General features: G+C 43.5%; 1 protein-coding gene across 2 annotated transcripts; it reads right to left on the bottom strand.

The window, feature by feature from the left end:
- Positions 1–1,289: 1,289 nt before the first annotated feature.
- On the bottom strand, positions 1,290–23,771 carry REST (RE1 silencing transcription factor). Of its 2 annotated transcripts, none has more exons than XM_077814827.1 (4): positions 23,635–23,771; positions 20,709–21,619; positions 12,898–12,981; positions 1,290–6,859 (listed from the first exon to the last, which is right to left on the bottom strand). In XM_077814827.1, the coding sequence occupies exons 2-4, from the start codon at positions 21,607–21,609 to the stop codon at positions 5,172–5,174; spliced, it is 2,673 nt and encodes an 890-aa protein (XP_077670953.1). In that variant the 5' UTR covers positions 21,610–21,619; positions 23,635–23,771; the 3' UTR covers positions 1,290–5,171. The 2 variants fall into 2 exon arrangements, with proteins under 2 accessions (XP_077670953.1, XP_077670954.1); XM_077814828.1 differs by lacking the exon at positions 23,635–23,771 and adding an exon at positions 23,110–23,169.
- Between the last annotated feature and the right edge of the window lie 278 nt (positions 23,772–24,049).

Genomic DNA, 24,049 nt, shown 5'->3' with positions numbered 1-24,049 from the left:
AACCTTTCCAGTTCCACATACAGCACAGAGCAGGGAGTCATAATGGCAACTCTGATGGCTTATCACGCATACACTGTCTGGCATCCCAAGCTGCCCAACCCCTTGGAGTTGAGCAGGGGGAGGGATATGTGATAGACCCAGGCCAGTTGAGTTCAGCAGAGGAGCAGAAGGCGGGTCTACTGGCCACTGGATGAACAGGTTTCTGTTCCCTGACTGACCAGAGCAGGGGCTGCTCCAGGCTAATGAGAACACCTGACTCCAATTGACCTGCAAAGAGTCAGGTGAGGCCATTAAGCTAATGTGACCACCTGACTCTAAGGCCCCTCTGATTTTATAAAAGGGCTGACTCCAGTCAGGCAGAGGAGAGCTAGGGAGCCAGAAGAGAGGAAATGCGGCTGAAGGGCTGGTTAATGAAGACACCCTCAAGTCATCGGTAAGGGAGTCCTAAGGTAAGGGTGCAGAAGGGAGAAGCAGGAGAGCTGTGGGGAAGTGGCCCAGGGAAATATAGCAACTCTGGCAGTAAAAGGTTGGCTGCCAACAGCTGCTACCATTAGGGTCCATGGGCCGGAACCCAGGGTAGAGGGCGGGCCTGCATTCCCCCCAACCCACCACTACAGAAACACCTCCTGGGAGGGGAAAACAGGCCCCTGTCAGGACAGGGGCCTAACTGTTTTGGTATGAGGCCATAGGAGCAACAGAGACTGTGGGAATTCTCTCACCAACCTCCTTGCTGGCTTAAGATGAAAAGGGCTCAGTAGACTGTATCCCTGGCCCTAGAGAGAAGGGCTACGTGGAGGGTTGCAGTGAGCCTCTGAAGCTAGCATAAACTGCCTGGAAGTGCAGGACCCATGGGGACAAGGTCAGAGCTCTGCCACACTGACTCTGTAAAATTCCCATTCCCTTGATGTTCCCTGGCAAGTTATAGACAACTGCAAAGATAAGTCAAGGTCTAAGCCTAAACTACTTTGCTGTGCCCCTTTAAACTGTTAATATTTGTAAACTAGTTTCAGCAGCAAGTTCTTCATTTAGGGCAGTGGTTCTCAACCTTGCAGCCCAGTCAGCACACAGCTGCGGCCCATGTGACATCCTCAGGGCCATAAAGGCAGAATATATATTGTGTGGATGCGGCCCACATAACAGAGAGCTGCATATGTGGCCCACAACGGCCCCATATAATGAAGCAGGCTTCCATATGAATGTTGCTAACTAATGCTAGGGGTTATTTACAGACAGTTTTCATAGAGAGCGAGATTGTTTACTAGCCATTAATAAAAGGTATAGGTAAGTCACAAGTTTAATAAAGTTTATTTAATCATGACTATGCTTAGGAAAATACACTCCTAAAGGTTAATATAATGCAATTTAGTTTAACTTTACACTACATTTTGGACAAAAGACTTGTACATAGTTTAGGTAAAACAGGACTTGTGATCTGGTTTGTTTTACATCTATTACAAATGTATAAAAGGTTGTCATGCACTACAGTAGATAAACAGCATGAAAAAAATTACCTTTGGTTTAATTCAGAAAATAATACAAGTATTGCACTGTAAAAGCTTCAACATGGTGCAACAAAACATTATAAAAATGTTTCAGTGCCAGCTTACAAAAGTTTGTTAGCTAGTGTAATTTTAGAAAAAAGCATATGTACATGTGAAACAATTCCATTAGCTAGCTGGATTCAGTTAATATTGTATGTAAATCAGGTATCTACACCACCAAGGTTCAAGAGGTGTCTTGAATTTGGTTTAACACTTATTAGCTACATTATTACTCTGTTGAAATCAACAACGTTATTGGATGCTAACTGACCTGTCAGTTCAAAGGATGTACAGTTCCAGCCTAGTTTATCAAAATTCAAAAATAGTAACTACGTTACCATGGATTACAAGTTCCTGGTTATCCGCTTTTTAGGTCATTTCTTGTGATGGTCACTTTTTGAGTGTACATTTAAATATATGTGAAAGCCACAAACACCATGTTACTCAGTATGGGATTGGCAGCATGGGATAGCATTACATGGAAGCCTGCAGTAATCCCTCCAGCCACATCTTAAGGTGGGATATTGTTACAGGCTTTGTCGCCCAGAGAAGCCCTATGAGAGGGAAGAAGTACTGGCAACAAAGTATACCAAATAATTTAACGTTCTTGGAAAAGAAACACAATGTGGTACATATGTTTAAAGAGAGTTGAAAAATACGTATTTTAGAACACACAAGGTAGGTTAACCTAAGTTTTACACCCTATTTCAAATATTCATTAGCAACGTCTAAGCATATTGTTAGAGATGAGTGACATAGTACATCTTTTGCTGCTTTACGTTCACGTACTTCCAAATTCCTACCTTTAGCTCTATTAAAAGCAAATCAGAAAAATGGAAATTTCAACATGGTTTCAGTCTCATATCTGAAGTATTTCAAGGCAAAAAGATCACATCTCGGGTATATTTTTAAGTAGGAAGAATCCACATTTTATTTTTGTTCATACTTAACACATTAATTTTCACTTTCAAATCTTGTGATAAGGAATATTGCCTAATATAGGCATTATTCTTTTCATGGAGTCCCTGTGAGCATAAAGTAAAAAGTATTCAGCCCTTTTCCCAGCAGTGTACAGTATTTACTTGGAGGAACTTAAGTCTGCTTTGAGTTAATGGCAGATCGTTTAAATTTAATTCATCTCACTGCCATATTTTAACTTCCAGCTCAAAAACCAGGCTTGTCCAAAAACTTTATCTGAATGTAATTAAAGTTCTTGAAATCTCTTGCAAGATGGTAATTGCTCTTTTAAAAAATATGAAGGTATCCATAAAACCTCTACACGTCACTGGAATTCCCAGCCTCTGTTCAAATCTCTTACACAAGATGGTAACATTTTATACATAAAAAGATAACACACTATTAACAAGAAAAGCTATCGCTAAGACTATCATAACTGGTTGTTTAGGAAGACAATTCAACTAGGTTTATTTTCTAAATGTTTTAACATAAATATAGTTGCAACTTGATCTTCAGTTGACAATGATTGTCACAGCCAAGGAAAGCACTGAACACTATCTAATCACACACAAACTCTCTATACATTATACAATTTATTTCTGTCTTGAGGGATCTCCCCCCCGCACACAAATCTTTGGCCTTCCACTACCAATCCCCCGCAGAAGCAGTAGCAGTGTACTGTCTTTGTTCTCTATTCATTCAAGTTATATTTATGCACACAGATGTGCAGTTTCCAGAACTAGTTATGTCTCTAGACAAAACAAGTAGTAATCAGAATAAATACAAACTCTGCTGTCCCCTGGGGAGGGGGGGGGGGGGGGACAGTAGGAGTTTATTTTTCTTTCTTGGCAGAGTTCATATTTAGAGGACTTGTCACAAAATGCCTTGGCAGATGATCTTACCCACTGGGGGGCTCTAGTCAGCTGACATTTGCATCCACAACTACTGCTCCACAGAGGTCTAGCAAGCATTCAGGGCTGAAAAGCCAGGGAGGCTGCGCCCTATCCAAGAGGCATAAATGTGGATTCCCCTGCTGCAGAGATTTTTTTTTTTTTTTTGCCTATTTGTTTTTGCAACTGGTTGGCACACAGCTAGCACACATGCAGCCTTCCTAGCACTTGCATGCCTCAGAAGATCATCTGTGTTTTGTTCAGGATGGAGCCCTGTATTCAAATAGTACTTATGTCTTTCCTCGCATATCAGCATGAGTTTGTAATAATAGTCACCAATTTATTTTCTCTTTAACAGATCAAGGCTATTTTTTTAATTGTTTAATTAAATCTTGAATGAATAAAGAACAGAAAATTCTACATCTTTCCTAATTCCAGGTTTGTTGCTTACCAGTCTTTTCTTGGTGGATGGGATTTTGGATTTGGATAATCTACACTTACATCCGTGCTACAATTAGTTTTAATCCTGTAGATTGAGAGTTGCCCCACATTGAAGTGGAGAAGAAAAAAGAAAACAAGGTTTATAGAAATATGCAGTCTGTGTCCCTCTAGAATGAATATTCCACTTTATGGTGATCAGAAGTTATAAATTAATTAAAATGAATGCACTAAGTATCACAAATATCAGAAGTAATATTTTCTTGACAAAATACAATGAAAATGCCATGAATATGGTTATTCAAAATGTTTTGAACCTACATCAGCATCCTTTGCCCAAAAAAACTATACAATTTTAAAGCTACTTACAAAATATAACCAAAAACTCCATAATTTTACCAAATTCATGCACAACCAATAATACCCCACGAAAACAAGAAAAACTGTAGCAAAGAGTATCAAAGAAAACTGGCCCATGGTAAGCAACAAATCTGAAAGTTTCAAAATAAAGAAAAAAATTACATGAACAAAACCAAACATGCATATATAATGTACATATACTGCACAAATGCTATTCCTAAAGGATTAAACTGCATAGGTAAAAATCAAAAATACAATGTGCAATATTTTAAGCCCTTAAAGCACAATCAAAAGTAAAGAATAAAAAAAAAAAAAATAACACTTGCTCCCCTCATAACTATGCCAATTACAACTACAGTTTCAATTAATATATTTACCAAGATCTGAGATCGAAAGTTGGAAATATTACTTCCAAATTTTGGCTTTCTGCTCATGATTAGGGGATTTGAAATGTATATTCAAAATTACAATTATCTCAAATCATTATGTTTATCTCTAGACAAATTTGATTTGTTTTACAAAGTGCTCTTTTTATGAAACAGAAGCCATCTTCCTTGTAGAAAAATCAATTAGTAGTTGATATGAAGATATGTTAAGATAATCGAACTAAAACTTAATTTGAGGAAAAACTGACAGCTAAGAACAAAAAGGTTCTTATGGTTCAAAATGCATCTGAATTATGCAGGTGTAGCTACAGTCTGTTTACTAAAACTCAATTTATAAAATAATTTGTGCATAAACGAACAGACTAGAGGCTTACGCTGATTTAACAGGATACAGCCTCACATACCCTACCTACATGCCTTCTTTAAATCAGGAGATACAATTAATGAATTCAATATTACACAAGTATTTTCAACTTAAAAAAAATAAACTAGACACTAATTAAAGCAAACCATGCTTTAAAAAGACTACAACAACTGTACATAAACTGTGTAAGATGTTACAGACACAAGGATAAACTTGCCATCAAACTGCAATTTGGTTATTCCTGCCCCTTTGTTGCCTTCTCAAGATAATACACGTTCACTAAGTGGCGATTGAGGTGCTTACTGTATTCGCCTTCTTTTTTAAATGAGCGGTCACAAAAAATACACACATAGTTCTCCTTTGTAACCTTTGCCTCTGCAGCTTCCTGTGATGCTTTGCTACTTGTTTCCTCTGGCACAGATCGAGCACCATTTAACCCGGAATCATCACTTCCTTCTGACATGTTGTCACTTATATCACTGCCATCATGACTGTGAATGCCTTCGTCCTCATCAATTTCCTGAGATTCATTCACTGCCATGTTATCTGCAGATGACAAAGCCAGAGTTTCTTTAGGGTCTTGCTCACATTTTTCTGGTGGTTGTGGTGCTGGTTCTTCAGCTGGTAAATCTGTTTTGGACAGATCTACTGGATCTGGATTAGTCACAGTTTCTGTCTCACAAGTTTGCACCAGCTCCACCTGATGCGCCAAATATGGTAACGCATCCTTTGGCACATCTAGGTTTTGTTGAGAGGATGATGTGCTAGGAGACTCCTCAGAGCAAGTAACCTGCTCTTTATCTGGCTGTTCTTCAACTTCTTTCTGATAAACAGTTTCTTTATTCTCCTCCTCTGAAGTGGGCATTTCTTGGTCTTTTACCTTTGGGTTTACATTTTCATCCCGAAGCTGTGGGGGAAGTTGTCCCTGGTCCTGCACACACTCTCCATCAATAGTCTGGCTTTCCCCCCCATCAGGAATCTGGCTGTCAGTGTTCACTAACAGTGGACTAACAACAGGATCTGGCTCCTTCTTCTCGTCATTCCCATCACTGTCAGACTTCCCCTTTTTGTCCTGTTCTAGGAGAGAAGACTTTTCAGGGATTACCTCACCTTGGATCTTTTCCTGATCAAGTTTATTGCTTTTCTTACTATGCTTATTTTTCAAAGCTTTCTTTTTTCTGTTTTTCTTAAGGCAAGAGTTCAGTTTTTTAGGCACCTCCAATTTGACTTCACTCTTTTGAGCTTCCTGACAGTTTCTGGATTTATTTTCCACTTTCTTTTTCTTTTTTGCTATTGTTTGTGTGTCATTTTCAAGATCTTGCTTTGAGGAAACTAACGCAGCCTCTGCTTTTCTTTTAGTCTTCTTTCTTTTACTTGATTTCTCTTTACTTTTGTCAATTTTAATATCTACCTCCTTGTTTTCAGAAGCTGATTTACGACTCCTGGTTGTCACCTGGCCTACACAAACGCTGCTGGCTGGTTTCTTTTCTTTTGATAAGCTCTCTTTTTTCTCCACTTTTACAGCTCCCTCATTTTTCTTTTCAGATGAATCTCCTTTCATTTGCTCTTTCTCCATCTTGTCATTCATGCTTTCAGAAAAGTCAGTTTCACTCTTTTTAGTCCGTAGTTTCACTTTGGAAACATCCATTGTGATATCCGAACAATCAGGATGTCTGGATTTGATGTGATACTGCAGGTTACATTTCTTGGATGCAGCATAATCACAGACAGGACAAAGGAACTGGCGTGGGTTGACATGGAGTTCTACATGCTTTTTGAAGTTACTTCGGTCAGCTGTTTTGTAGTCACAGTGTGGGCAAGTCAGAGGTTTGGGCCCATTGTGAACCTGCCTTGCATGACGAGTTACTTCATGCTGGTTTGAGGCCACATAGCTGCACTGATCACATTTAAATGGCTTCTCACCTGAGGAAGGAGTGGGGAATTATGATTAATAAACATAGAAGAAATAATTACTCAACATTATATAGGTACATACATGAATTTTTTTTTAAATTGTCCATGCTCCTTTGTTAAAAGTACGTCAACTTAAGAAATCCAAAATCATAATTTTATAGTCACAAACACGTTCACAAAGACACCAACAACAACACAAAGAAAAGAGAAGGAAAAACAAAACAACCAAACAAGCAGTAACTACATCACAATCTATGAATACATACCGGAATAGATCACTCTATAGTAATATTAGCAAATGGAATCCATACCCAACTGGTCCATTGAATGCATTGTAGAAAAATGGAAATTAACAGGTGATGAATAATCGTCTTACACAAATATTTCCAAAAAAGTCCAACTTTACAAAGGGTTAATACACTTTCTATTTGCACTGAAAATGAAATGGATGAAAATTGATTCTTACACATGGCAAGCAAAGCAATAAAGCACACTTTAAAAATAGAATTTTCTGGAAAAAATGTACACCATTCAGATGATCATTACCCCTATTAATTCAATTCTCTGAATTTTTACTTTAAATATTAAAATATTACTTTGTATTAAATATAATGTGCAAATCCTATTTGGTTTAGCATTTGCATGTTAGTTTTAGAAACAGAAGACCAATTCCATTGAGCACATCTCTCTCATATCATTGATGAAGTCCTAGGGCACCTGCATTTTTGCAGCATTTCTTGACAAGGGTGTTACAAAACATATTGTCTAGTGTATGAGTTTACTGAAGAACTACTTTGGTTTATTTCACATAAATGCAAATGTGCAAAAAAAAATTTTAGTGTAACAAGACAAGTTCAACAGTTTTGAGAAATGTGCAAAAAAAACCCCAAAACAGTAATAATTAGGTAAGCTGCCATCCAGTCCTAGTGTCTTGTTATTTAATTCAGCAGTTTGCCCTAGCACCTTCTTTTTAGACACCTTAACCCCTGGCAGTACCTCTTTTTATTAACTGACAAAATGTAGGTCTCTCTCAAAGATCTTTATGTTGAGAATGCAAAGAAATCATTTAGCTTCTTTAATGTCCTAATTCTCCTTAATTGTTCCATTTATCTCTAGTAATCCAGCAGACCCATGGCATCCTTCAGGGTATGTCTATACTGCAATTAAAAACCAACAGCTGGCCTGTGTCACCTGACTTGGGCTTGTGGGGCTCAGGCTGAGAGAGGCTGTTTAATTGCAGTACAGACATTTGGGCCTGGGCTGAAGCCCGTGCTCTAGGACCCCATGAGGTGGGAAGGGTCCCAGATCTCAAACTCCAGCCTGAGCCCGAAGAGCTACACTGCAATTAAACAGCCCCTTAGCCCGAGCCCATGTCAGCCACACGGGCCAACTGTGAGTGTTTAATTGCACTGTAGATGTCAGAGGGCTCCTGCTTCTGATATACTTAAACAATTTTCTTGTTTGTTTTCGTATCTTTAGCTATTTGTTTTTCAAATGTCCATTTAGTCCTCTAATTTCCATCTTAAATTTAACTTGTCCTCATTCAAATTTCACTCTATTGGCTTCACACGGGCTACATTTCAGTTTTTTGAAGGGTATCTGTTTGGCTTTAATAACTTCTGGTCCTTTGGTATTTAATCCCGCTGGAGTTTAGTTTTGTCTTTTGCTTTCCCCTTTCTTTGTTTGTTTAGAGCTCTGCATGTTTTCTGTGTCACTGTTAGGATATAATTAAGTTGTCTCCCTTGCTGAGTCTAAGGATTTTAATTTCCTCACTTCTGACTTTAGAATCTTTTAAATATTGTTTATATCACAACAGCACCTTAGAACACCAAGCACAGACCAGAAGTGCACTGCTTTTTGTTGTTGTTGTTTTTTAAATGATCTTCCTCTTTTAGTTCCCCCTCTAATCCTCCTTTCTCAAGTTTAACATCACAGTCCTAGTGTTTGGTATGGTACAATCCCTTCCCTGACGAGCCTGAACTTAATTACACGATTATCACCAATAATTAGTGGATCAACTATATTTTACTGTGTGTTACTTAGAACTAGGTGAAGAGCACCTCTCCCTTTGCATGCTCTAGAATTATCTGTTCCAACTGCTTAAGGTGCTCAGAAATTGCTTCTTTAAACCCATGTCAAGACATGGTATTAACAGGAGTGTTGAATGTAAGACACATTGCCCTGTTCCACTCGGTACTGGTGAGGCCTCAGCTGAAGTACTGTAACCAATTCGGGGGTCACACTTCAGGAACGATGGGGGAAAAACTGCAGAGAGTCCAGAGGAGAGCAACAAAAATGATAAACAGTTTAGAAAACCTGACCTTATAAGAAAAGGTTAAAAAAATGGGCATGTTTAGTTTGAGAAAAGAAGACTAAGGGAGGAATCTGGTAACAGTCTTCCAATGTATTCAGAGCTGTTCTAAAGAGGACGGTGTTCTCTATGCCCACTGAAGGTAAGAAAAGTAGTAATGTGCTTAATCTGCAGCGAGGGAGATTCAGGTTAGATATTAGGAAAAACTTTCTAACTATAACTATATTTAAACTCTGGAATAGGCTTCAAAGATAGAATCCTAGTCATTGGAGGTTTTTAAGAACAGGTTGGACAAACACCTGCCAAGAGATGGGCTAGGGTTACTTGGTCCTGCCTCAGCGGGCGGCGGGCTGGACTAGATGACCTGTCATGGTCCCTTCCAGCCCTACATTTCTAGGATTCTATGACATACAACCACTTATATGAAAATAGTTACATATGCTATTGCTGCTTTATTAGACTTAGTTGTCTCTTTCATCTCTTTCAACATTGCACACACAATATTTTGTTCCTGGTCTGGAGGCCGGTAACATAATCTGACTACTGTAGTTATAGGTTTCAGAGTAGCAGCCGTGTTAGTCTGTATTCACAAAAAGAAAAGGAGGACTTGTGGCACCTTAGAGACTAACCAATTTATCTGATGCATCTGATGAAGTGAGCTGTAGCTCACGAAAGCTTATGCTCAAATAAATTTGTTAGTCACTAAGGTGCCACAAGTCCGCCTTTTCTTTTTACTATATTTATATTCTTCTGATTTAGGATTTGGATCCTGCCCTCATTACCCAGGCAAGAGTCACAATTAAGGCAATAGGTATAGTGTAGGTTGAAGTTCACATTGAGGTTTTCCTAGAGCTACAACTGAGTTGTGCTTGTGACTATCACCTCAATACAACAGCAGCTGTACAACAGTAAATGCTGCCCGTTCCTAAACAAGATGTGTAAAAGAGAGACCAAACACAGTTACCATAGGTTACTGAAAACACAAGCATGACTTTACCAACCGTGAAATAAATGACAGTGACAAGTACCACCTTGGCCTTAAATCCTAGGGAACATGACTGTGTAAACATTTTCTGCAATTTTTTTTTTTTGGTGATACTGTGCATAAAAGCTAAATAAGACATTTTCTTACATCAAGTGGACATAACCGTGACAGATTTTTATTTAATTACCAAGCATAAATTAACTATTCTCTCGGAATTGCTAAAACAGATATACATTAGATATTACAGGCTAGATCCTCACCTGGTGTGCACTGTCACAGCTTCACTACTTCAACTGAGCTATGACAATTTACACGAGCTGAGGATCTGTTCCCACACTCTTCATCCTATTGCTCCTGAACCTGTATCATGCCTTAAAAAGTACAAAGGAATGAAGGTTCTCTACCAAGTCTTGGAATGTACCTTGGATAGCAATGGGAAAATATTTATTCCTTCCTTACAACTTTCAATAGTAATACTTTGCACTTGTATAGCCCCTTTCATCTAAGGATCTCAACTACTTTTCAAATAATGAAGTAAACTTGACATCATCACTTTTAACCTTGCCATCTTCAAGTAAACCAATAATGGTGGTAAGGAGCAGTGCAGAGTCTCTTCTTTTCAAACAACATTCATTTACTAATGCAAAAATTTAGCATACTCTTCTTTTTCCTGTCCCGGAGATTTTACCTACTTTTTCAAAATCTATCCAAATTAACCAAAGCTTCACAATCTAACCCAAAACGTTTTTTAATAGGACAAGGATGGGCATCACAAAATGGGGAAGAGATGGCCAGCCCTCTGTGGAGATAGAGGTGGTTAGGGACTATTTAGAAAAGCTGGACGTGCACAAGTCCATGGGCCCGGACGAGTTGCATCCGAGAGTGCTGAAGGAATTGGCGGCTGTGATTGCAGAGCCATTGGCCATTATCTTTGAAAACTCGTGGCGAACCGGGGAAGTCCCGGATGACTGGAAAAAGGCTAATGTAGTGCCAATCTTTAAAAAAGGGAAGAAGGAGGATCCTGGGAACTACAGGCCAGTCAGCCTCACCTCAGTCCCTGGAAAAATCATGGAGCAGGTCCTCAAAGAATCAATCTTGAAGTACTTGCATGAAAGGAAAGTGATCAGGAACAGCCAGCATGGATTCACCAAGGGAAGGTCATGCCTGACTAATCTAATCGCCTTTTATCATGAGATTACTGGTTCTGTGGATGAAGGGAAAGCAGTGGATGTATTGTTTCTTGACTTTAGCAAAGCTTTTGACACGGTCTCCCACAGTATTCTTGTCAGCAAGTTAAGGAAGTATGGGCTGGATGAATGCACTATAGGGTGGGTAGAAAGCTGGCTAGATTGTCGGGCTCAACGGGTAGTGATCAATGGCTCCATGTCTAGTTGGCAGCCGGTGTCAAGTGGAGTGCCCCAGGGGTCGGTCCTGGGGCCGGTTTTGTTCAATATCTTCATAAATGATCTGGAGGATGGTGTGGATTGCACTCTCAGCAAATTTGCGGACGATACTAAACTGGGAGGAGTGGTAGATACGCTGGAGGGGAGGGATAGGATACAGAAGGACCTAGGATACAGAAGGACCTAGACAAATTGGAGGATTGGGCCAAAAGAAATCTGATGAGGTTCAATAAGGATAAGTGCAGGGTCCTGCACTTAGGACGGAAGAATCCAATGCACCGCTACAGACTAGGGACCGAATGGCTAGGCAGCAGTTCTGCAGAAAAGGACCTAGGGGTGACAGTGGACGAGAAGCTGGATATGAGTCAGCAGTGTGCCCTTGTTGCCAAGAAGGCCAATGGCATTTTGGGATGTATACGTAGGGGCATAGCGAGCAGATCGAGGGACGTGATCGTCCCCCTCTATTCGACATTGGTGAGGCCTCATCTGGAGTACTGTGTCCAGTTTTGGGCCCCACACTACAAGAAGGATGTGGATAAATTGGAGAGAGTCCAGCGAAGGGCAACAAAAATGATTAGGGGTCTAGAACACATGACTTATGAGGAGAGGCTGAGGGAGCTGGGATTGTTTAGCCTGCAGAAGAGAAGAATGAGGGGGGATTTGATAGCTGCTTTCAACTACCTGAAAGGGGGTTCCAAAGAGGATGGCTCTAGACTGTTCTCAATGGTAGCAGATGACAGAACGAGGAGTAATGGCTTCAAGTTGCAGTGGGGGAGGTTTAGATTGGATATTAGGAAAAACTTTTTCACTAAGAGGGTGGTGAAACACTGGAATGCGTTGCCTAGGGAGGTGGTGGAATCTCCTTCCTTGGAAGTTTTTAAGGTCAGGCTTGACAAAGCCCTGGCTGGGATGATTTAACTGGGAATTGGTCCTGCTTCGAGCAGGGGGTTGGACTAGATGACCTTCAGGGGTCCCTTCCAACCCTGATATTCTATGATTCTATGATTCTAAGATATTAATACTTTTTGCAAGTCACTTTATACATAGTAAAAAGAGTGAAGTAAGAACAGGCAGCATTTGAGTAAAACTGCTTAATTTGACAATCTGATTCTAATAGTCCACCCCAAGTAGGAAACCACTAGGATACCAGACATCCTGTTCTTTAATCAACAGTGCCTGTTTGAACTGCACAAGATTAAAAATGTCCTCTTAAAAAGCTAGATCATTTTCATTATGATCATTTAAGCTCAGATAACACTAAACAAATTTAATAAATATTTTCTATGGAATAAACCAAAAAGTAACTAGCTTATTTCTGGGTTACTGTGATTACTGCCCTTTTACCAACCTGAATGAGTTCGCATGTGCCTGGTTAAATGAGTCTTCTGAGAACTTGAATAGGGACACATAGCACATTGATAGGGACGCTCTCCTGCAAAAACAAACAGTGAGTTCAAATAAAAACAAAACATGGTAAATTCAAAAAGCCCCACACTTCCTGAGTGATGTAGCAATGCCAACAAAAGCCGCAGTGTAGGAACAGCTATGCTGATGGAAGTGGGAGTCTGCTGACATTGCTAACTTCGTTCAGAGAGGTGGTGTTCCTGGACTGACAGAAAAACTCCTTCTGTTGGCGTAGGCTACATGTACACTCTAGGGCTACGTGGTGTAGTCTCTGGAGTGCAGATGCACTCTGGGTGTCCCCTGATAGACAAGCCAGTGCCTTTTTCATTTTTAGGTTAATCTACTTTCAAGATAAACAAACACAAAATGCATTCGCTATTCTGGATTAACTTCATTTGTAGATAAACCCTAGCACAAGTAAAGTCCTTAGTGAAGACAAGGCTGTTCTAGTATTAACACGTGTTAAGCAGGTCAAGGTAAATCCTAGGCTCCCAACTGGTGTTTACTTGGACCGGGAAAACACATGAAAGTTACACGCTTCCTTGTCTTCACTAGGATTTTAAGAACACACCTTTTTCCTAGTATGGACACATCCAACGGCGGTAGGGACAGGTCTAGGGATAGGGCTGCGATTGTTTGGGAGTTTCTGTGGCTTAGTCTATGCGACAAACTTATGTCGGCAAATCTACGTCACCCGAGTGTGTGGAAAATCCACCCCCCTGAGCAACGCAGTTAAACCGACCGAATTCCTGGTGCAGACAGGGCTATGTTGATGGAAGGGCTTCTCGCATCAGCACAGGTACCGCCTCTCGGGGAAGAGCATAACTGAGCCCATCAGCGTAGGTGGCGTCTTCACTAAGCACCGCAGCTGTGCCACTGCAGCGCCGTACCTGTAGACGAGCCCTTTAACTAAGCTTCTTCCTCCCACCCATCCAGTTATACAATCATTGTTAATTAGATCAGCAACTGAAAGAAAAATTCCACCCTAAACCATTTTAATCCCCCTCCTAAAAAAAAGTTAATTCTCCCCTACTTAAAACAATGTGGGAGATTTATGCTAGACACATAAAATGAAATTAAGGGAGGAGTGGGTCTACTGTTGTAAAGCAGTAGTTGTGTTTTTAAATGCCTCCTCCAAGCAGATGAGACTTTCTTTACAATCTGAAACTACATGAGCAAAGGCCCTGCTCTGTTTTAGTTTGTCATTGCTTGTTACCAGTGCTTTTTCATTTCATAGTCTTGATTGAATGACAAATTTAAAATTCAGAAATATTACACTTTTAGATCATTTTAAAGGGGGTGCAGCAATTTAAATAATTGATTTAACTTACTGATTCCCTTGAGACTGACAGGCAAATGCAGGAACACTGAGAGCCCAGGTACGGAGGCTGGGTTTTGCTGTAGGTACATGCATACTTGGGCTAGGCTATCCTCAGATGCTCAGACCCTGGTGCCAATCACTGTGTAACAAAGGCATACCCTTTGTTTCTGTATAAAACAGCGAAAGGTACTACAGACTTTCAACATATTAGAAAAGTAATGGTGAACTCTCTTATGGACACACACCAAAATTTAAAAAAACAGTAGCCTAAAAAGGTAGGCACCTACGGGTGGAATTTTCAAAAGCACCTTAAGTGATGCAGAGTTTGTCTGCACAGCTCCACAGTACTGTAGGGTACACTCTGTAGGGGTGTAAACTACAGAGCCCTGTAATGCAACAATTTTCAAACTGTGGATCCGAACCCCAAAGTGGATCACATCTCCGTTGTAATGGGGCCACCAAGGCTGGCATTAGACTTGCCCATGCCCAAGCCCCACCACCTGGGGCTAAAGCCGATGCCGAAGGGCTTCAGGCCTGGGCACAGGGCTCAGGTTACAAGCTCCCCGCCTGGGGCTGATGCCCTTGGGCTTCAGCTTTGGCCTCCCAGCCTGGAGCAGCGGGGCTCGGGCAGGTTCAAGCTTCAGTCCACCCTCTTGGGGACGTGTAGGAATTTTTGTTATCAGAAGGGGGTTGCAGTGCAATGAAGTTTGAGAACCCCTGTGTAACATGTTGTGCTCTGTGTGTAGACCTTGCTGGTGCACTCTATACCTGGGGTATAGGCTAAAGTCCGAGTGCCGCTTTCACTCTGTAGTGCTTTCCCATAATTACCCCCCGTGTGCCCAGAAGGACACACTCTCCCACAGAGCTGCTCAGCTTACCACAGCTGAACCAAGGGATATGACCGCAGAAGTCCTAAGAGCACAGCACCAGAGTGGACATGGTAACTCAGGTAGGCCTTTGCCATGTGGCTGCTCACTTTTGAACTAGGCTAACCCGGGTGCCCACTCCCAAATTAACTCTGTAGTGAAGACATACACATTGACTTCAATCTGAAAACCTGGGAGACATAACGCCTGATCAAAGCATTTCAGCTCTCTTGATGCGTGGAGGTTCAATACGTGAGAAGGCAGTGGTGATTGCAAATATAGCAGTCTATTTATGCATCAATTTTGTGTCTGAGTTTGTGTTGTTCTCACAATAAGGATGATTATCAGTCCTTGGACTTATCTTTTTCATCATACAGGAGCATTTTAAGTGTGAAACTAATTAGTAGAAAAAAATCGATATGCAAAATCTGTAATTCTAATAACAATTAGGAAACTGATTTAAGAAAGAACAAGCACTTCAGCAATTTCAGACTATTAAATGGAAAATAAACAATTAGCAACATCAAAATAAAATATCTGATGTAGACAATTTAATTATTATTGTAAAAGCTACATAAGAGAGCTTCAATCAGAGCAGAGGTGGGCAAACTTTTTGGCCCTAGGGCCACATCGGGTACAGAAACTATATGGAGGGACAGGTAGGGAAGACTGGGGGAGGCTATGCCGCCCCAAACAGCGAGGTGTGGCCTGGCACCGCCCCCATTCCAGCCCCCTGGAACCCCCACCCCCATCCAAACCCCCTGCTCCCCACCCCTGACTGCCCCCCGGGACTCCTGCATCCTATACAAACACCCCTGCTCTCTGCCCCCTGACCATCCCCTCCGGACGCCCGTCCCCTATTCAATCTCCCCTGCTCCCCACCCCCTGACCACCCCGGGACCCCCACCCCATCCAAGCTCCCCTGCTCCCCACCTCCTGACCGCTCCCCTGGGGCCTCCTCGCTCCCTATCCAACCCTCCCTGCCCCATGTTACCTGTGGGGTGGGGGAAAAGGGGGCTCAGTCCTTTCCCTGTGAGTTTCCCCTGCTCGTTTGGCTGCTCTCCCTGGCAGTCTGGAAGGGCTCACTCCCTTTCTGGGCTTGGCTGCTGGGGACAGGGGCCAAGCATGCTGGACGTGGATGGGGGCCCTGGTTTGCTCTGCCTCTGTCCCTGGCAGCAGGGCCCAGGCTCCTTGACCGCCTCCCTGCAACCCTCCCTGCTCCTCGCCTCCCCCCCATCCCCGTAACTCCCCCTGACCACACCGCTCTGGAGCACCAGGTCTGGCAGAGCTATAGCCGTGCTGCCCGGCCGGAGCAGCAGCCACGCTGCCCAGGTGCTGGGGGAACTGTGACTGCGAGGGTGGCAGGGAGGGAAGGGAGAAGAAGGGAAGGGGCCAGGGGTTGGGCTCCGCCCCGCTCTCCAGTCTGCCATGGAGTTGGGCTGGCTCCTCTGCAAGCCTGTCCTGACCCGCAGGGAGCTCAAGGGCCAGAGGGAAGGGTCCTCTGGGCCGGATGTGGCCCGCAGGCCGTAGTTTGCCCCCCTCTGAATTAGAGTGTTACCATAACAATAGTGAGTTTAACAGACGGGCAGCAATCTAAAGACATGGAGACTATAACAAATCAGAGTTTTAAACAAAAGGCAAAACAGCTGTGTAGCAATCAGCATACATTGTTTAGCCTGGCTGGCAACAAACCCAAAACTAACTACTTCTTCAATTCCACTTCCTTCCATCTCACATGCATACCCCTCATTTCCAAAAAAATAGATGCATCTCAAACAAATCAGAAGCAACTACCTAGGCTGGATGTTTCATAAGGCACTGTAAATATAAAGTTCAGTTTTAACCAGTAATAAGGACACTTCCAAGTAAAGAACCATACATATAGACTGCCACAGTTACTCAAAAAAAAAAAAAAAAACCAAAAGAAACCTCTCTTCTACTTGTTTTATTTGATTTTTTTTAAAATAGCTTCCCTGTTTAATTTCTTGGTGAACTAGTAGCAAACATTTGTCAATACAAAACATTTAATGAAATCATAAATGCAGCACACTATTTTACAGAGATCCAAACACTGGCAAACAAATCCTTGTACCGCAGCATGAAAAATGATCAAGGCTCATTTCTTCTTTTGCTCATTTATTCCCCTCTGAAACATTATAACTGCTGTTGCTGTGTAGTACTGCCCACCCCAAATGGAGTGATCAACTAAATGCTGTCTCTTCCTTTTGGGTTAGAGCCTATGCAATGCTGAGCACCCTTATCTCAATGAGAGCTTTTGCGAGTTTATCAGAGTGATAAACTGACTCAGCTGACTGCAGCATCCAAACAAAAGTGGGGAAACTTTAAAGAGCCACCATTAATTAACCAGAAATTAAGACAATTTTAAAAAAATAATTAAAAGTAGTTTCACGGGGAATTCCACTTGATCTTTAGCCCTTGTAACTATTTTAGTGATTTTACAATCACATTTCTAAAAAGTTTTCCCTCTCCTAGTGATCCTTGAAAGATCCACACCAACAAAAGCAGAAACTGACTGACTACAGGGAAAATGGTGAAACTGACCATACACGAAGTGCTGTCAAATGCACAAAATAAACTGAAAGACAGGAACATATTGGTTTTTTCCTAATCTCTTTCAGTTACAACCATCTTAGGTATGTAGTAGCGTTGTAGCCATGTTGCTCCCAGAATATTAGAGAAACAAGTTGGGGAGGTAATATCTTTTATTGGACCAACTTCTGTTGGTGAGAGAGCATGAAAGCTTGTCTCTCTCACCAACACAAGTTGGTCCGATAAAAGATATTATTACTTCACTCACCCTGTCTCTCTAATAATCTTAGGTGTGCTTTTAAAAATAGTAACTAAAGTATTTGCAGACAGAAGTGTGATTTTTTTTTTTTTAAACTGATGGTGTCCTCTGAACAAGATACTTCTTTTTGGCAGATATGAGTACATTTTAATATAGATAAGAAACTAAGAGCACAGACTAATACAGGCTGGCACCGTACAAGCTTCTCTATGTAGCTTCACCACTCCACCTCAGTCCTGACCAGCAAATCTCATGACTCCAGTCCTGGACTTCTAAACAGAGATTTCAAACTGTGCAGGAGATTAAGATTAAGTCACTAAAACCATTTTACTTGGGTTAGAAATACAAGGAGAAATTCTCTGTGCACTTTGTTCAGCCAGCGCAGCCCACGCAGTAGGAAGAACCAGGTCAGAAGGAGAGGGGCCAGCCCAGGCCAACTGGAAGAGGTGATGATTGAGTCTCTCTCCCTGAAGTAATCTCCAATGGCTAAATTTAAAGCTGCCCCCAGGAGGAGTGACCACATTGCCACCTAACCCAGCCACATGTGAATCCCCTTCTGTGCCACAGAAGCAGAGAAAGAATTTTATCCCATTATCCCAGGAGTGAATCTGGTCAAGCAAACACCAATTGTGATTAAACGTAAAACTGGTGGCACTGGCAGCCATTTTGCTAAAAAGTAATAGCACTTGTGACATTGACAGCATAGGAGCCCTACGTAGGAGATTTGGAAACTGGTTGCTCATGCTTAAAAATATCTTGTTAAAATAGCAAAATATTTAGACCAAGTTCTGTCCTGCCCTACTCCTGGAGCCACTTCACAGAAATTCCTGAGACTGCACTTGGTGCAAGGCAAAAGGAGGCCCTAATTTTTTTCTTCAGACTGTAAGTAGCAGATTGGAAACTGATTCAAAATCTCTTAAATGGGACTCCTGTGTGCTAACAAATGATGTACCTGTTTCTCTTGGATACTGCAGCGATGGGGACCTAGAAACATCTGAGCCCCAGATACATGTCATAGCTTCAGTAGGCCCAGCTTACTGTACATACAAGGGACTCCTGGCAGCCCTCCATTCCCCCCTCAAGCTTCCTGTGGGCCACCCTCCCATCTATTTTAGAGACTCTCTGCAACCCACTTGCTCCCTGCCTCATGCCATAGCTGTGTCCCCCTCATACCATACCATTCTTGCACCCCATCATGGGTTTTGTGCGATTCCCCTGTTCCCTACCCCCAAGCCAGGATTCTGTGTACACCCCCTGTTCTGTTCCCCACCCGCCCCTGCCATGGCTCTGTGCCTTCCCCCGCATTATTACTTCTCTTCTTTCTGTCTGGGAGGTAAGAAAGTCAGGGTGTCAACATGTTGAAATCTATTGGGAGAATGGGCAAAGGGATGAAATCGGGGTATTGTTATGTCAGAAGGTGTTAACTCCGGGTTTCTCAAACTGGGAGTCATGACCCCTCAGAGGATCACGAGGTTATTACATGGGGAGTCGCAAGCTGTCAGCCTCCACCCCAAACACTGCTTCACCTCCAGCATTTATAATAGTATTAAATACTTTTTAAAAAGTGTTTTTAATTTATAATGGGGGTTACACTCAGAGGCTTGCAGAGTGAAAGGTGTCACCAGTACAAAAGTTTGAGAACCAGCGTTAACTGGTATTAACCAGTACCTTGACCTACAGACTATTGCAGCGGTACTTGAAGCCGTGGCACCGCTAGACAGACAGCAGGGCTTCGGTGTGTCCCCAATTTTCCCCCTCTGGTTTTCCAATTTTCCCCAAAATCAATAGGATTCTGCCCATTGATTCCGAGAACACTCCCTGAAATTCTGGAATTAATTGAATATGGGATTCAAAAGTTATTGCATTACATGCCATCAAGTTGCACAAGCTTGGCCAATTAAGATTCATGTAGTTATAGTGGATACTACTGTTAACCTCTCAGCAGGGTTGGTAGTTGCTCAAGGTTTGGGAAGGGTAGTTTCCTCTCTCTCTCTCTCTCTCTCTCTCTGTGTGAATTCCTTGTTTTCTATTATTGCAATTTAATCTGAAAAAGATCAAGTTTTGGCTCAGCCTTAGGGTAAAATTTTCAAAGGTGCCTGAGTCGCGTAGGCCCTTTGAAAACTTTACCCTTAGTCTGATGTCAATTTTGTTTTGTTTTTTAAGTCAGCTGGCCTTCACTTTGCAGGTCCAGAAATTCTAAAGGTAATGAACCACTTTTAAATATATATTCATGTTCTATTCAGGATAATGTGTTTTTTAGACTGCTGAGCTGAGCACATACTCTTAATCTCCCCTTGGACCCACTTCAGAGTATCAGCCGTGTCAGTCTGTATTCACAAAAAGAAAAGGAGTACTTGTGGCACCTTAGAGACGAAACCAATTTATTTGAGCATAAGCTTTCGTGAGCTACAGCTCGTGATGCATCCGATGAAGATGAAGTGAGCTGTAGCTCACGAAAGCTTATGCTCAAATAAATTGGTTTTGTCTCTAAGATGCCACAAGTACTCCTTTTCTTCTTGGACCCATGACATTGGATGTGTTTTCTCAGTCCTTCAGGACTACGAAGTGCAGTTCATAAAAAGTAAAGGCTTCCATGTAGTCGGAAGCTAACCTGGTAATATTATCGGAGTACAACAGCCAAATAGAGAGCCTTATCAGGGTGGAGCAAATCTTGCAAATACAAGAAGCTCACTGAGATATACTTAGTACAGTTCCCCCCACCACCAATATTCCTACTCAAGTACAGATGAAAGACTTACCTGTATGAGTTCGAATATGTTGAATATAATTGTTCTTCCTGTCTGAAAAATAGGAGCACTGGGAGCATGTGTACACCTTTCTAGGAAAATGATTTCTTAGATGTTTCTTCCAATGATATTCACTGACTGTAGTGTAAGTGCATATGGTGCACTTGTAGACTCTCTCATTTTCTCCTGCTTTGTTGTGGTGTTTCAAGTGAGCCAGATAATGATCATATCTATTAGTGTTATAGCCACAACGATCACAACGAATAGGCCCCTTAGAGAAATCTGCCTCTTCTGTTGTACAAGAATCAGATTCTTTGACCTGGACTTGCTTCTCTGCATTTTCTTCTACAATGAATTTTTTGGCACTGTGAACCCTAATGTGATGCACAAACTCTTCCTCACACTCTGCTTCATACTGGCATGGCTTGCAACGAAATGGCTTGCTCTTCAAGCTTTTACATTTGTCCTCCGCACTCTCCGAAGTATCTGGTGCTTCCAATGGGAGGTCCTTCTCCAGACTGCAAGTCTCAGGAGTAGGGCAAACTGCTGGACCCTGGGTTTCCACACTAGGAATTTCAAGAGACCCTAATTCCATGTTTTCAGGTTCATCAGGATCACTGTCCACTCTCTGTGTATCTTCCATACCCTCTCCATCACTGTCTGAAAAATTGCTGTCACCTACAGTTGTCAATTCAGCCATTTGCCTCTCTTCTCCAACCAGGTAATCACAGCAGCTGCCATTAACTTCTCCTGTCAAGGCCACATTTGCCAACATAATAAGCTGAGGGGCTGCCAGCTCAGCTTTGGAAAGGTCATGCAAGTCATACATGTCGTTAGACAATGCCATACTGATGTTAGCATTGCCAGCAAATAGACTGTTCCCACCAGACTGCCCCAACACCTGAGTTGCCATAACAGCAATTCTGTCAAAAAAACAAAAACAAAAACAAAGAGCACCAGTAAAAATCTAAATTACAAATACAAAACATCTATTTTGTAATACCCAAAACTAAGAGTGTACTTCAGAAACCTCTGAAAATCTATCCAAGACTGTCAATTATTATTAAATACAAATAGAATAAAAACGAAAAGATTTGGTGAGTTATCTCTTCCTTAGATTAGATAAATATTGTATTTTATTAATTGAGCAAATACTAATTCATTTTTCTTTAAAATTATTTTTACTTTTTACTCACAAGTATGAACTCACCCTCTGAAAAATCTGCCTTAAATTTTCTTTATCATTTTTTAAAAAAGTCTACTTTAACTATAATCTAAAACAACTTCTTGATTGCTTTACACTATCACGAGACACATTAGCTTTATAAAATATTACTCATTGTTGAACTAAATTTAGAATATGTCTAAAGATATATTTCTGAATCCCTTCCCCTATCCCCTCTCATTCAAAGCTGGAAGTCGCGTATTCCCATACTTTACAGGCTACCCTCTTTGCAAAGAGACTCATTTTGCATCTGCTTTCACAAAAAAATTTGAAAGCTCTTTCTTTCTGAACTTTAGAAGAGTTATGTGAAGTTTGTGAGAAATTGGGAGAGAGCTCTCTTTCTAGTTTCACTTCTCCCATGAATCCAAAAGCTTTGGCGACTGTAAAAGCCATGCTGTGCCTCCATTACCTATGCAGCCATGTCTTAGAATGTGGAAGACTGTGATAACTGGTCAATTTAATTGAATTTGGTCATCACAACTTCCAGATGACTAGAGCTCTTGACAAGTTAATCAGTTCTGTTAATTTCTTCAAGGCCTCTTCAATCAAAGAAGACCACAATAATTAAAACTGTGAGAGAATGAGTGTGATTTTTGTTGGGTTAAAGACCCAGAGAGAAGAATACAGAAGTTACGTTCACCATACTAAAAAGCAAAGTTACTATCAACAACTTTTCCGTATTCGGCCTCCTTTGACTGAGGACTCCTGCTGGAGGGCAAACATCAAAAGCTGCATTTTCAAAGCAACAAATGCCTTTATTTTCAGCGCTCAGCACAGACTTTTCAAGTTCCATTTGGTTTCTCGGAGAGCCAAGTGAGGTCGGCTCAGCCGCGGAGTCGAGATGAAACCAGACGCAATCCGCTCCCATGACACAACATTTCCCCTCGCTCGCACCCCAGCCCCGGGAAGCACAGTCGCTAGCTGGAGCCCCAGATCAGCACGCCGGCCCGCTGCTCGCTAAAGCCCGGCGTGCCCGCCTCCGCGGGGCCAGGCCCAGCAGCCGACCTCCGCCGGCCGAGCCGCCAGGCCCCGCACGCAGGGCCGGGCCGGGGGGCCGCCCGCTGCCAGATTCCTGCGTGTGGCGGTGCCAGCAGCACCGGCGGCGCCTGCATTCCACAAACAGGCATTCGGCCATTTTCTCCGAGACCCAACACAAAGCCGCTGCCGTCCCCCCGCGGCCCCGCTCACCCCGCAGCCTCGGCCGCCGCCGCGCCCCGAGCGGCCCCCGCCGTGCGGCCGGGAGCGGGCAACTTTCCCCCGCCGAGCGCGGCGGCTGCTTCCCCTTCCTCGCGCGATCGCCCTGCAGGCCCCCGGCCCCCGCCCAGCCCCGCGGGGCAGAGCCGCCCACGCCCCCCGCGCCCCGGCCCAAGGTCACGCCCCCGCCCGCCCGCCCGCCCGCCGCGGAGACCCAGGCCCAGCTCCCGGCAGGAAATCGCTGTCCAGCCTCCCGGGCCGCGAGGCCTGGGGCTCCCGGCGGCGCCGAGCCCCTTCCGGGGCTCTCCCGCCCGCCTCGACCGCCGCTTCAGGACCAGCGGCCCGAGCAGCTCCGCCGGGCGCAGCGCGAGGCAGGCCCCGGCCCCTTAGCCTTGGTGCTGATCGCCCGCCCCGGCCGGGCCTGGCCGCCCCCGCCGGGCTGCCTCGCTGCAGATCAGCCCTGGACAGCGCCTCTGGCTGCCCGCGCCGCCGGGCCAGCCCGCTCCCCGTGGCACTCACCGGCGGGGCCGGGCCGCCGCCCGCCCGGGCTTTGCCCTGCTCCCGAGGGCTGGGGGCCGGCCTCAGGGCGCGGGGCGGCCGCGAGTCTCCTGCGGGCGGCGGGAGGCGCCGCGCATTCCAGCACACCCCGCCCGCAGCGCCGCCCGGCACCGCCCCGCCCCGCCCGCCCGCCGGCCCCCGCCCCCGCGCGGCCCGCCCCGCCCCCGGGGGTGGCCGGGGCGTCAGGCCTGGCGGGCGTTCGGGCAGCTGGCGGGGTGATCGGCGGGGCGGCGGGAGTGAGGGTGACAGGGACCTGCGGGTTGCGGCGGGGCCATGGGGGGGTGATGGATGGGACGGTGGGAGTGGGGGTAAAAGGGACCTGCAGGGTGAGGCGGGGCGATGTGGGGGTGATGGATGGGACGGTGGGAGTGGGGGT

This window comes from Eretmochelys imbricata, chromosome 4 (assembly GCF_965152235.1).
Source record: "Eretmochelys imbricata isolate rEreImb1 chromosome 4, rEreImb1.hap1, whole genome shotgun sequence".
Lineage (NCBI taxonomy): Eukaryota > Metazoa > Chordata > Testudines > Cheloniidae > Eretmochelys > Eretmochelys imbricata.
This window is presented reverse-complemented; position numbering and strand designations above follow the sequence as displayed.